This window comes from Hemiscyllium ocellatum, chromosome 12 (assembly GCF_020745735.1).
Source record: "Hemiscyllium ocellatum isolate sHemOce1 chromosome 12, sHemOce1.pat.X.cur, whole genome shotgun sequence".
Taxonomy (NCBI): Eukaryota; Metazoa; Chordata; class Chondrichthyes; order Orectolobiformes; family Hemiscylliidae; genus Hemiscyllium; species Hemiscyllium ocellatum.
Window position 1 is genome coordinate 93,808,724 of NC_083412.1, and position 14,172 is coordinate 93,822,895.

At 42.3% G+C, this 14,172-nt stretch overlaps 1 protein-coding gene across 2 annotated transcripts in view; it reads right to left on the minus strand.

Annotated features, from left to right (window-relative positions):
- The window catches only part of usp25 (ubiquitin specific peptidase 25), a 201,810-nt gene that overhangs the window by 43,723 nt on the left and 143,915 nt on the right, over positions 1 to 14,172 (minus strand). For both annotated transcript variants that reach the window (XM_060833849.1, XM_060833848.1), the window contains 2 exons: positions 8,184 to 8,362; positions 2,373 to 2,451 (listed from right to left, as the gene is read on the minus strand). In XM_060833849.1, the coding sequence (XP_060689832.1) occupies positions 2,373 to 2,451; positions 8,184 to 8,362 (258 nt within the window). The remainder of the gene's footprint in view (positions 1 to 2,372; positions 2,452 to 8,183; positions 8,363 to 14,172) is intronic.

The following is a 14,172-nucleotide window of genomic DNA, read 5'->3' on the forward strand; positions in this document are numbered from 1 at the left end:
GTGTCTGTGCAAAAGTCCGTAACAGCATTCAAAATGAATAATGCCAATACTGGACCCATTATAAGAAGGTAGCTCATAGAGAGTGGACTGCACCTCACTGTGCCAGTTTCCTGAGTGTATCTTGTGTTAGATGCCAGAGGGGATGAAATTTGCACGTGTACCAGTGTAAATTTGACATAAAGCACAAATTGTCCATTCCTCAAGGATGCATTGCTTGGATGGAGGCAAAAGTTTAACTTTTCTGATGATTTTCATGTGGGGTGTTAAGTTTAACAAGCATTACCTGACTGGGGACTATAATTTATAGTTATTGTTTGGATTTTGTTGACCTGTGTGTGTGGAACAGATGAAACTTTGGAAATTTCTTTGGCGAAGGTCCTTGATTGGTCCTTCTTCACATGCTGCTGTGTAGCTTTGTATTGCACTTTGGGAAACTCTGAGTTTCCTACACATTTTAGTTCCTCATGTGGAATATAGCTTTCGTAAGTCACAAAATCTTGGCTACTGTTTTGGTGAGCGAGACAAGCCGCATTTCTTAGAATATTTGACAGATTGACTTTGTCACAGAAGGAGTACATAGTCTTTAGACTTTGTTATTGTATTTTAGTTGTTGTTGCAATTTCAGCTCTGAACTCCAACAGTTTGATGGCTGACCATTAGGAAAAAGCCTTTTCACAACTACCTGCTGTGGTGCCATCTATTCAGGCTTTGGGTTCCACGTACTACTGCTGACCAGCTGTCTCAATGCCACTTTATATTCATATTAGTGAGAAATTCTTCTTGAGCCAGGTACTCAAGCTACTCATAATGCTAGCTAACGCTTGTGAACACATATGCTGTAATAATCCAGTAATTTAGGATGGTTTTCTTTCTAGTTGTGATCTAACTGACCTTGTGGCAATAGTGTTAATTTTCATGTAGAATATTGATTTTTTTTCAGTGCCATTAATCTTAATTTATTATTCCTGTAAAATTTTGGCAGCAATCTTATTTCATAATGCAACTCTTTGAGAACAAATAAACTTGATTTACACACTTTACAATGTGAAAAAAAAAGTGGGCGGCACGGTGGCTCAGTGATTAGCACTGCTGCCTCACAGCACCAGGGTCCCAGGTTTGATTCCAGCCTTGGGTGACTGTGTGGAGTTTGCACGTTCTCCGTGTCTGTGTGGGTTTCCTCTGGGTGCTCTGGTTTCCTCCCACATGTGCAAGTCTGGTGAATTGGCCATGCTAAATTGCCCATAGTGTTAGGTGCATTAGTCAGAGGGAAATGGGACTGAGTGTTACTCTTTGGAGGATCAGTGTGGACATGTTGGGCCAAAGGGCCTGTTTCCACATTGTAGGGAATCTAATCTAATCTATTTTCAAGGTGATAATACCACAGGGTTATATACATAGACTGGGTTCTATGTTTGCTCATATTACTGTACATTATACATATGCATAGCTGACTGACACAATGACTCCATACAATGAGACAGTGACTGAAGGTGCGTCAGGTACCTATATACCAAGCATCACATCTCATGCAACTATCTTAAAGATACAGGCCTGCCTGGTCTGGACTCTATAATGCAACACATCCTGAAAATACCAAATGACCATAGTGAGATGATTGTCAACAGAAAAAAAAACAAATAACTGCAGAGGCTGGAAATCAAAAATATTAATAGAAATTGCTGGGAACTGCCTTCTTCTGAATTGAAGAAGGGTCACTGAACCCTAAATATTAACTCTGCTTTCTCTCCACAAATGCTGCCAGACCTGCAGAGTTTTCTCAGTAATTACTGTTTTTGTTTCTTAGTTTGAACAGAAGCTTGATCAGGCACTGACCTGGTGCCAAACAACATCAATAAGTCAGATTATGGGGTCACTTCCTTACTGCTGTTGTGGGACCTTACTATGGGCAAATTGGCTGCCACATTTTGGACATTACAACAGTCACTGCACTTCAAGGTTATGGGAAACAAATAGAAATGCCCATGCTCAGAGATCAGTCAGAATTGAGGAACTTGCCATCTGACATGGCTGAGACAAATAGCTTAGATTCTTTCAAAGGGAAGTGGACAAGTGCATGAGAGAAAACTGGAATAGAATGATGCAGAGGGGCTGAAACGAGGTAGACGGTCTGAGGAAATTTGGGGTGAAATATAAACACTAGCACATGCTAGGCAGGTAGAATGGATTGTTTTGATGCTCTGTATTTCATTTAAGTAACCATAAATAAAGAATGCCCAAATCCAACAATGTACCAACAAAAATGTTCCTAAGCACAAAAAAGCTACCATTTATAAAAGCCACTTCAAAAATCCATTCAAGAAGTTGATATTTGAAATCATTTGGGTACTTTCCGACATTGTTCCTTCACTTACCTCGTACTCCTCCATGTTGACCTCTTTAGGTTTGATCAGCTCAAGTTTGGCCCGTGCTATTTTCATTACACTGCGACATCTGAAATACATTGGGAGTGCAATTAGCTTGTGTTTCAGAAGAACACAAAAGAAAATAGGAAACAGGAGCAGATCATTTGTCCCTTGAACTTGCTCCAACATTCACAATGACCGCAGATTATCTTTGCCTTCAAATGCCATTTTCCCACCTGCTCCTCATATTCCTTGGTTCCCTCACAGACCATAAGTTGGAAATCTCAGCCTTAAATATCTTCAGCAAAGAACCATCCATAATCTTTTGGGATGAAGAAATTTACCCATCCTAAAGAGATCAACTCCCTACCCTGAGACTGTGCTGATGTTCTAGACTCATTAGCCAGAGACAATCAAAGAAAATTTGTTCAGCCTCCCATCACAGATCAACTCTCTCATTCCTCGGGGTAATTTAGTGGAGCTTCATTGTACCGTCAGCAAGGCAAATAAATCCTGCCTTAGGTTTGGAGTAGAGAGCTGAAAATGTGTTGCTGGTTAAAGCATAGCAGGTCAGGCAGCATCCAAGGAACAGGAAATTCGACGTTTCGGGCCGGAGCCCTTCATCAGGAATGGAAATCTCAGCCTTAAATATCTTCAGAAAAGATACTTAAGGCTGATGATTCCTGATGAAGGGCTCCGGCCCGAAACGTCGAATTTCCTGTTCCTTGGATGCTGCCTGACCTGCTGTGCTTTAACCAGCAACACATTTTCAGCTCTGATCTCCAGCATCTGCAGACCTCACTTTTTACTCTACTGTTTGGAGTAGAGAGGCAGGAGGCTGGAAGAACACAGCAAGCCAAGCAGCATCAGGTGGTGGAGAAGCTGATGTTTTGGGTGCAACCCTTGTTCAGGGCCTGAGGTATGGAGAGCTAACGTGCACAAGTGGTCTCACTAAAGCTCACTATAATTGCAACAAGACTTCCTCATTCTTGTACGCCAATCATCTTCCAATAACAATCTATCTACCATTTATCTTCCTAATTAAGGTTCCGTGCTCCTTGCATCTAAGTCTCTTCTGAATGTCAACTTTAAAAAGGTTTTGTGCCTTTTAAAATCTACTCTGCTTTTCTATTCATACTCCCAAAATGTACGCATTTGCCCACATCAGGCTTCACCTGCTACCTTGCTTCACATTCACTTAGCCTGTCTATATCTCTTTGCATTTTCTTTCTATCTTCCTCATGGCTTACATTCCAATCCAATGATCAACAAATACAAAAATATTACACTCGGTCCATTTGTTTAGATAACACGGATTGTAAAGAGAACTCTTCAAATCATAAAATCCCTACAGTGTGGAAGCAGGCTATTCGGCCTATTAAGTCCACAACGACCCTCCAAAAAGCATGTCCTCCTCACCCTACATCTGTGAGTCTGCACTTCCTATGGCCAATCCACCCAGCCTGCAAATCCCTGGACACTATAGGTAGTTTACCATGGCCAATCCATCTAACCCCCACACATCTTTGGACTGTGGGAGGAAACCAGAGCACCTACAGGAAACTCACGCAGACACGGGGAGAATAGGCAAACTCCGTACAGTCACCCGAGGCTGGAACTGAATCTGGGTCCCTGGCGTTGAGGCAGCAGTGCTAACCACTGAGCCACCATACCACCCCCTGCATCTTGGATGTAGGCCATTGGTTTCTGAGCATTTGCCAGTTTTTAGTCCTAATAAGCCAGGAGTGGATCTGTTTTGCTGAGTTTGTGTTTTAAACAGATTTTTGTCAAACATTTTGAATTATTTCTTTAAATGTCATGGTTTGTTTATAACCATGTCTTTTAGTCAAATACCCAGTCAACTTTAGCCAACTTGCTCCACATATCTAATTGGTTTTGTTTAAGATCCTTGCTTCGGACGGAAACATGACACTTCGAAACTTAAGATGAAGTTCAATTACATTAAAGGTCATTTTTTCTCAGAGGATCTTTTATGACAAGATTACTAATTGAATCTGCCTTAATCTATGATATTAGATATAAAACAGATTTATCTTAATAGATTCTACAATGTATGCTTCACAAAACTGTCATGATGGCTTTCTACAAACCCTTCATCCACGCTATTTTTGCCAATTTGATTTGTTCGGTTTATGAGATTAAAGCATATTAAGTTTATTGCACTGCCTTTTATTTCACTTATTCCTTGCTTAGTGCTCAGCTCATTGATGTAACTACTATTAGGGAGTCTATAACCTACTCCCACCAGTTTTTTATGACCTTCATTATTCCTAAACTTCAGCCACACAGATTCTACTTCCTGATCTTCTCCACCTTTTCTCATTGCTGTCCTTATGTTATCCTTTGTACTCAAAGATTCTCATGTAACTGACAACAGAAAGCACTCGTCTCAGCGAAAACCCAATTTTCACGAACAGAAATTTGAATGGAGTGCAGGTAATCTTTCATCGGAAAACACAGTATCTTGGGGTGGTTGCTAACTCTTGTCACCTTCAAGAGGGTGCCAAACGGGTTCCTGACTCAAGCACAGATTGCATGATATAGATGGTAAACGGATTAATACGTAACAAATTCTTGGACAATGAGACCTCCTCATCTGGTTTCAAACAACTGACAGGGTCATGGGTGAATGTTCCAATTTTTTTTTCTCTTCACATGTTTAGTGTATGGTACTCTCACTTCTGAGTTTGAGCTTTGTAGGTTCAAGTCTCAGTCAGGACAGAGAACTGAGTACAAAAATCTAGACTGCCACTCTGATCCAGTGCTCAGGGGTGCCGCATTGTCACTGGTGCCATAAATCAGATCAAATGTTGAACTGAAATCATGTCTGCCTTCTATTATTACAGAGCCCAGCATAATTCCTGGCCAATATTTGGTCCTCAGTTGTTATCACAAAACAGATTATTTGGCCAACATGTTGGTGTTTGTGGAAGCTTGTTATGTGTAATTTGGCTGTCATCTTTCAGAGTCAAAAAGTGTGGTGCTGGAAAAGCACAGCCAGTCAGGCAGCACTCGAGGAACAGGAGACTCAACATTTCGAGCATAAGCTCTTCATCAGGAAGTTTCTCGTCATCACATTCCTGATGAAGAACCTATGCTCAAACTCTCCTGCCCCTCGGATGTTGCCTGACTGGATGTGCTTTTCCAGCACCACACCTTTTGACTCTGATCTCCAGCATCTGCAGTCCTCTCTCTCTCCCTGTCATCTTTCATACAACAGTATGTTTAAAAAGAACTCTGAGTTCTGAAGAAGGGTTACTGGAACTCTGCTTTCTCTCCACAGCTGTTGCCAGATCTGCTGAGTTTTCCAAGCTAATTCTGTTTTTGTTTAATAATAACTTCATCGGCTGTGAAGTACTTTGGGATTTAGGATATATGTAAAAGTAAATATTTCATTTTTCTGTGTTTTATTCATCCTGGGATTCTTTTTTATTCTCCCTGACTTTATGCCTCTCGGAGGAGATTGCTTAACTGCTGTTGGTGAATGGTGCAGGTATGGGGAGAGGTGTGCAATTCTTTATAATGATACTCCATCCATCAGGTGCATTGGTCAAATTAGACACACCAGCTGGCCACTTTCATAGATTTACATGAACATTTATTTGCCTGTACTGGCTGTGTAGGACCAGCATAAGAAATCCCCATTCATCTCTCCTCAGTCTTTTTAAAATTATTCCATGGCATTTTGATACAACATGCCCAAGTCTCCTGAACTGGCTAAATCCAAAACGTGGCACTGGGGATAATGCAGCACTTTCTCAGCAGACCGCTAGTATGCGAGATGAGGTTATACATAAAACCTGCAACACAATTTGAATCTGCAGACTCTTCATTGAGATCCACAGTCTAGGTCACCACAGGGCTGCTCTCTCAGTACAGAGAGATGACTGATGGCGCTTTTACCCGAGGGTCACCATGCTTCAGACGAGGAGAGAGGTTGAGAAGGAGAGTGCGTCATGGTAATTTCAACCAGCGTGGGGGTTGAACCCATGCTGTTGGCATCATTGTCATCACCAAACAACCACCCAGCCAAGTGAGCTAACCAGCTCCCTTCATTCAGGTGGAAGCATCACCAACCAATAACCTGACAGCCTGCTTCTGCAAGGCTATCTAATGACATTGATTAAAGGAGGAATTGTCTTTCCCTGTGCTCTCTCCTTCCTCACCTAAGCCCCTCTAGTTTATTTTTTTATGTGATAGGTGACAGCTCCCCATTCCCCAGAATGTCAGGTCAAGTGGTCACGATGCTTGAATGAGCCTGGACATTATCAATGGGGTCAGAGCTCAGCTCCAAGCTGTCTTCAGCTGACATTCACACTCTAAACACTTCGCAGCACAAGATCACTGATTCACGGTTAAGAGCAGGAATCCCGTCTGATCTTTTTTTTCTCTCTCATGCTGGTCTGAATTGCTTTTTTTTAAAAAAAACATACTTTATTCATAAAGTGTGCAAAGATATGTCACAGCACAATTCAAAAGCAGCAGTACAAGTGGATTACTGATGGATTTGGTTAAATACACTCTCAGGTTTGCCACTCACAGTGTAACTTGCATCTATATTTACAGTTTGGGTGTGTAGGGCTGACCTGACACAGAGGGCCCTTCATGCCACCAGTCAAGCTAGGTCTTGCTGAAAAGTTGTGGCATTTGCTGCTGTGAATGCCTCAGCACATCACAGCATTAAGGTCAGTGAACTCATCTCGACCAAGCCTTGGAACCTATTGGCCCAGTGTAGCCCAGGTTCCACAGTAGCCAATGCTTTTATGAACTGACCATCTGAACCACTGCAGAACTAGAGTGGTAACTCATCGCAGATAAGTGTAATTAATGATTTCTTAGTTTGACAACAGGTCATAAATAATTATCAACGTAATGTTCTTTGAATAAAGTTTCAGGAGTTGAAGGTCATCAGGAGTTGAAGAGGTCTCAATAAATGTCAAAGTTCATGGACGGGAGTTATTGCATTCTAAAGCAATGTTTAATATGATACTAAGCACTTCAATGAACTGACAGCCAAGTTTAAAATATCCAGAAGGGATATCTGCATATGGGACACATACAAGCAATTATTGTTCAGAATGTTCCTTTTTCAATCTCATGTCACACATTACAAGGCCAGTATTGCCATACCCGTTGTAAAATCTCATTCTCTGCATGGCTAGAGTTAACTCAGCAAAGACTGAGAAGGGATGACCAGACCCAAAAGCTTGTCTAGTCTAGCTGTGTACCTGAGCAGGCTACATGGATTATTGCACAGCCTTGGTGAGGCTGGTCTAATAATTGGCCCTGTCAACATATTTGGCACACCAGGCTTAGAGATTTCCAGGTGCCCATTTCCTCCACCAGACTTCTACCAGCCATGGTATGGTAGGCAGCACTTTATGCCCGATTCAATGGGCCATGGGTTTAAGACCCACTTAAAGAATGGAATGCACAATCCGGGCTGATATGTCCAATACCAATACAAAGAGGGGGTTGCACCATCGTCAGTGACATCTTTTGGATGTGATGTCAAACTTTGTGTCTGGTCAGGTGGATGTAAAAGATCCCATTCCATTATTTTTAAAGAAAAGCTCTTCCCTGCATCCTGCTCAACATTTATCCCTCACCTTCATCAGCAAAAATAAAAGCATATTATCAGGTCATTATCACATAGCTGCATCAGTATCTTGCACAGGATGCCTCAATTCCTACAATACAAAAACGGCTAAACTTAAAAAGCAATTCATTGGTAGAAAAACACTGAGGTGCTGAGAGACACATACTTTACTCTTGTCACAACAATAAATCTCTTGTTACCGTTCGTCAAAATTGAGATTCCGATCGGCAAACTGTTCCAAGAGTGTCCTCTCGATAATTTTCTTTGGTGCCTCATTGTGTAGGAAATAGACGACCACATGTTTTAACCGGTTATCGTTCTCCAGCGTGGTATCTTCCTGGGCCAGCCTGACCAAACGGGAGTACTCTGCTGTGAAAGCCTGGAGAGAGAAAGAACCCACTGGAAATGCATTCCGAGCTGCCGTGTAGCCCTGACTGTGGGGGAATCCTTCGTAAGGTTCAAAGGGAAACAACCACAAAGGTCTGCCAGAGCTACGCAGCAAAATTAAATCCATTCCCTAACGGCACGCAGCTACACCCCAACCCCAAATGGGTTTCCTGTCGGGTGTGAGTTGAGTAACTAAATAGCCTATATTCACACAGACAGAAAGCTCGTTGGGTTTGATTGCCATTTTGTGAGCTCAGCTAGGCTATTGCAATTGACCTTGGTAGCGATAGGTTACAGATACACAGGGTGGGGAGAGAGCAAGGACCGCCGCTTGGGAACTACCAGAACCTAATCAGTATCCTGTAACTCAGTTTGGAAGTGCACAAGTTGGCTAAGGACAGCAGTAACCTCAGGTGAAATGCATCCTGTGATTATGCTGCCTACCAAATCTTACCACCGAGAGTCCCCCATCATGGATTCACATGTGGACAAAGGCATTGGATGACACTTTAGTATGGGGCAGTCAAGTGCCAGCAGAGAGATGGGGTAGCAGGTTAAATAATGTCCTCCAAAACTTAATGTTTCAAAACAATTGCCTGAATCTCTTCCATCCCAAAATGGCCCAATTTTAGTGGTTCATTTCTAACAACCCACACCCCCACCAAAAAAGAAACTTGCAATGCTTTTCTCAACATTTCTCTGTCTTACCTCCTTCTAGCTGATGGGGCAGAGGGACAGAGAGTTGCTTGCTCTGAGCTTGCTTGCCAATGGCACTTGGACACAGGCAACACCTCAAATAATCCGCAGTTACTCAGAAGGTGCGGGTTAAGAGGGAGGATGGAAAGACAATTCAGCTTGTTTCCATTTATTACCTCCAATACAGGGGATCAGAACAGGGCAATTAAGTGCATCAATAAATTCACCATTATTCATTATAATGCCTTGCCCAGTTCCACCCTTTATAACACGTGAATATTAATAACCCACTGAGAAAAGGGGAAGCACATCAAATGGTGAAGGTACAATATAACAAATTCAGAATCTAAGCCTCCAGCTTTACAACTAAAACAGGAATTAAACTGGATTCTTGCCGTTAGGAACTGAATTTGCCTGTGAAAACATGTTAAAGGACAGGTTTGTTTCCATTCATGCAACTGCATTCAATTCGCTTCTCAAATTGACCACAAATAGAACACACAAGTAAAATGTGTAACTACTTGAACATTTCCATTTTCTCTGCAAGGATTAATTTCCTGCAGGTGAACCAGTTTTTGGAATCAAATATTGAATAATGCATGCTACATTCTGCAGTTTCACGTTCCACGCTTTCTGGATGGGATGGGTATGTGCTTTGAGCAATCTCTGCAGGCAAAGACAACCCTAACCTTTAGCTCTCAAAGTGACTTAATTGATAGGTTTAGCAAAGAACAAATCTAATGAGCACAGGTCCCAGGTTAACCCAATGCAGCTAATCTCAAATATGGCCTGATAGCATGCATCACACATTCATGGACCAGTGGTGAAAACTGATCAGTATCCAATGAATGGTGGTGCAGAATCTGACTAAATAGTTTACTATTGCTCATTCATTTTATACTTTCACTGATATTCCAGCCTCCCTCACCACCACCAATAAATAATGTGTGTGCAAGTTGAGCACGATGAAGCCAATTTATCGGACAATGGTGAATGTCCACTTCCATTTGTTTGCCCATCTATTTAACCCATACTGAATCCACTTCAGGAACGATAAGTTTAGTTGACCCAGTGCATGGGTCACGTTTGCATTTCTCGAGTTCACTCCAATATGGTGTAGCTTTACTTTTCAGTTTTAGGATCGCCCCGCCACAGGGGACAGTTTCATTGCAGCGATCTTGTTGAATCCTTTTATCATTGTTAGAATGAAGAGCTTGCATTCCAGGTTTTTGCATGGAGAATGCACTCTTGGTAATGGAAGCTACCTGTAGATTTATTGTCAGTGCCTTCGTGGGTGTGGGTCAGGGCAGACAAGTAGATAGGTCCTGTATCTAAAACCACATGTAAGTTGGGGGATTTGCAGGGAGTAAGTGAAATATTTTTAATTTCTTTCACAGGATGTGAGCAACTCTGGCTGAGCCAGTGTTTATTACCCATCCCTAGTCACTGTGGATGTGGTGCTGGTGAACTGTCTTCTCGAACCTCTGCAGTCTTTGGTGTACAGGGAGACTCTCGGTTTTGCGAGAAAGGGATTTCCAGAAATTCAATCCAGCATCTTCGAAGGAATGAGCTATATGGAGAGGCTGAATAGACTGGGGCCAATTTCCCCCGAGTGTTGGAGGCTGAGGGGTGGCCCCACAGAGGGTTATAAAATCGTGAGGGGCATGGATAGGATGAGTAGTTAAGGTCTTTTCCCCAGGATAGGGTAGTTCAAAACTAGAGGGCATGCCTTAAGGTGAAAGGGGAAAGATTTAAAAGGGACATAAGGGGCAATACTTTCACGCAAAGGGTGTGCTTGTTTGGAATGAGCTGCCAGAGGAAGTGATGGTACAATTACCAGGATGGGTAGATGAATAGGAAAGGTTGAGGGATACGGGCCCAAATGCTGATAAATGGGATTAGATTAATTTATAATATCTGGTCGGCATGAATGGGTTGGATGGAAGGGTCTGTTTCCATGCTGTACAACTCTATGATTCTGTAAACAGTGACACAGTCCAAGACACAATGACATGTAGCTCGGAGGAGAGCTTGCAGGCTGTGGGGTACTCTTTTGCCTTCTGTCCTTGTCAGTGATAAAGGTCATGAGTTTGAAATGTATTGTTGAAGGTGGTTTCATGCTGCAATGCATCTTGTATGGCACACACAGACATCACGATACATTGGTGGTAGAATGTTTAGTGTGATGAATGGGTGAACCAATTAAATCGGCTGCATTGTTCTCAGTGGTGTCAAGCTTGAGGATTGTTGAAGCTGCACTCATCCAGGCAAGTGGGGAGTATTTGACCAAATCCCTGACTTGTGCCTTGCAGATGGTGGACAGATGGTGATTCAGGAGGTGAGTTATTACACTAAACTTCCAGCCTCTCACCTGCTCTTCACAGAAGTGTCACGGTCAAGAGAGAGGCCATTTGGTTCAGCATGCCTACACTGGTTCATTAAATGTGCACTATCACTGTGTGGCTATGTGGCAGGTTTGCAACGCAAAGTGATGCCAACAGCATGGGTTCAATTCCTGTACTGATTGAAGTCACAAGGACGGTCCTAGCTTCTCAACTTTGCCTGAGGCTGTGTGACCCTCAGATTAAATTCGCCTCATGTCTATTTCTCTAATGAGAAAGCAGTCGCACGGTCCATTGGAACTTCAGTGACTTTATCAGAGTTTACACTCTATGTGAACCTCCTCACTCATTTGTTTCCATGGTATTTATCAGGCTAGTCAATTCAATTTCCAGTCAATGGCAATCCCAAGGATGTCAATTGTGGGGCATTGGTGAAAATATCAGAGAAAGATGGTTAAATTCTCTCTTTGGAAATGGTCATTACCTAGCAATTGGATAGTATGTTATTTGGACGTCATTAAATCTGAACAAGTTGCATATGAAGATGAGTATGTCCTGTTTCAGATCAGATAAACAGCGCAAGGGAAATTTTACAGGTGGTCTGATTGAGATCTTTGAAATGATTAAGGGTTTTGACAGGGAAAATGCAGAGCTGATGTCTCCATTTGTGGGGGCTGAGGGAGACGGAATAGAAAGATATATTAAGAGAGCGGGGATGAAGTAGAGGTTCACGTAGAGCACAAACTCTGGGCTGGACCAGTTAGGCCAAATGTCTTGTTTTAGTTCAATAAATCTTGTGTGCTGCCAGGTCTAATCACTGGCAGCTTTGCGATTCAGAATTTTCCTATTAACTTTATCACTCTGCTGGATTATTGAGTGTATGTTTTAGATAACTTCAGGAAACTCCAGAGTACCTTAGTCTGAGTTTAAACTGCCTGAACGCAACATGCTTGAAGCACTGCAGACATTCTGGGTCTCACATCTCAGGACATTAGGAACATGTATTGAGTAGAGAACTCAGATAGGCACCCAGAATGCAGAACTTCACTTTCTGAAGGGAAGCACTGGATTAATTTCATTCAAGCAGAAAAGTTTAAGGTGATGAGAAGCTTGGGTTTAAAAGGCATTTTGATGTGGTAGATAGGGAGGAATTGCCTCCACTGGCAGCTCGATCAACAACCAGAAGAGACAGGTCTAGTAAAATCTCCGGAAGGAAAATTAGGAGCTTTGTTTTAAAAAATGCAGTAAGTTATGACAATTTGGAATGAACCGGATGTAAAGGTAATGGAAATTGACTGAATATTAACTTTCTAATGTAAACAAGGTGCATGCGGGAGAAGGAAAATTTGCAGGGTCATGGGAGTATTGGCACAGCTCTATCAAAGTGCAGGTGTAGAATCATTCAAGTGGTTTCTGCCTTCGGTGACAGTTGATTCTCAACAATCCAGAACACTGACAAGTCTTGGAGAAACTGCTGTGCTTTTGTGAAAGAGCGTAAAAATGTCACTAAAATAAAACAATCTACTGCAAATGCTGGAGGTCAGAAATGCACAAACGAGAAACTCAGCGGATCTGGCAGCATCTGTGAAGAGAAAACTGAGTTAACGTTTCAGATCTGGAGACCTACTTCGAGTCTTCACCCTTTGAGGTGTGAAACACAACAGCAATCCTTGGTACCTCCAGACTGCCATTGCCTGTGCTTCAACACAGCAAATATGGTCAGGCTATTCATCCTCAGCTTTCAGCATATACAATATCCAAAAGGAATGACTGGATCTCAGTGAGATCTCCCAGCTAAAACCTCCCCTTCTTTACTCCAGAAGCACTGGACAGTAAAATGCAGAGCCTCAACTGGGATGATCCGCAGGATGATGACGGATAACAGCACAGAAAACCTTTGCATGGCTCAGCACTTCAAAGATAGTGTCAATAATAGATAATCAGATAAGCTACTTACTTTTTAAAAAAAATTCATTCATAGATTTGGATATCATATTTATTGCTGATTGCCCAGAGGGCAGTTAAGAGTCAACCACATTGCTGTGGATCTGGAATCACATGTAGATCAGACCAGACCAGAAAAGGAGAGCGGTTACATTCCCTAAAGGACATTAGTGAACCAGATGGGTTTTTGGAACAATATTTTTATGGTCATAATTAGACTCAAGTCTAGATTTCAAAGTCAAATTCCACCATCTGCCATGGCGGGATTCGAACCCATGTTCCCAGAACATAAGCCAAGTCTCCGGATGAAGGGCTTTTGCCCGAAACATCGATTTTCCTGCTCCTCAGATGCTGCCTGACCTGCTGTGTTTTTCCAGCACCACACTCTAATCTTGGCTCTGGAATAAGAGTCTTGTGATAACATCACTGGGCCATCCCTTCCCATCACAGTCGAAGATAACAAATCTCTCACCTACTCTAATTAATAGAGCTGCTGATGCATAAATTAGACACTGTTCAGATAATATGCCATTTATAGAGGGTTTTATGGCACAGTGGCAATGTTTCTATGCCTGGCTCAACAGATCTGGGTTCAAGACCCACTGTCTGGAGGTGTGTCAAAACAAGTTGATCAAAAATATGTTTTAAATTAGCCTGACTAGTCTAGTCAATTGACCACGAGACTCTTAACCCTATGGCTGAGAGTTTGATCCTCACTTAGAAGTGCACCTTCTAAGACTTTGGCAACTCAGTGGGAGCAATCTCTGCCTCTGGACCCACCTGACCCAGACATGTTTAACACATGACCAAACAGATTAAA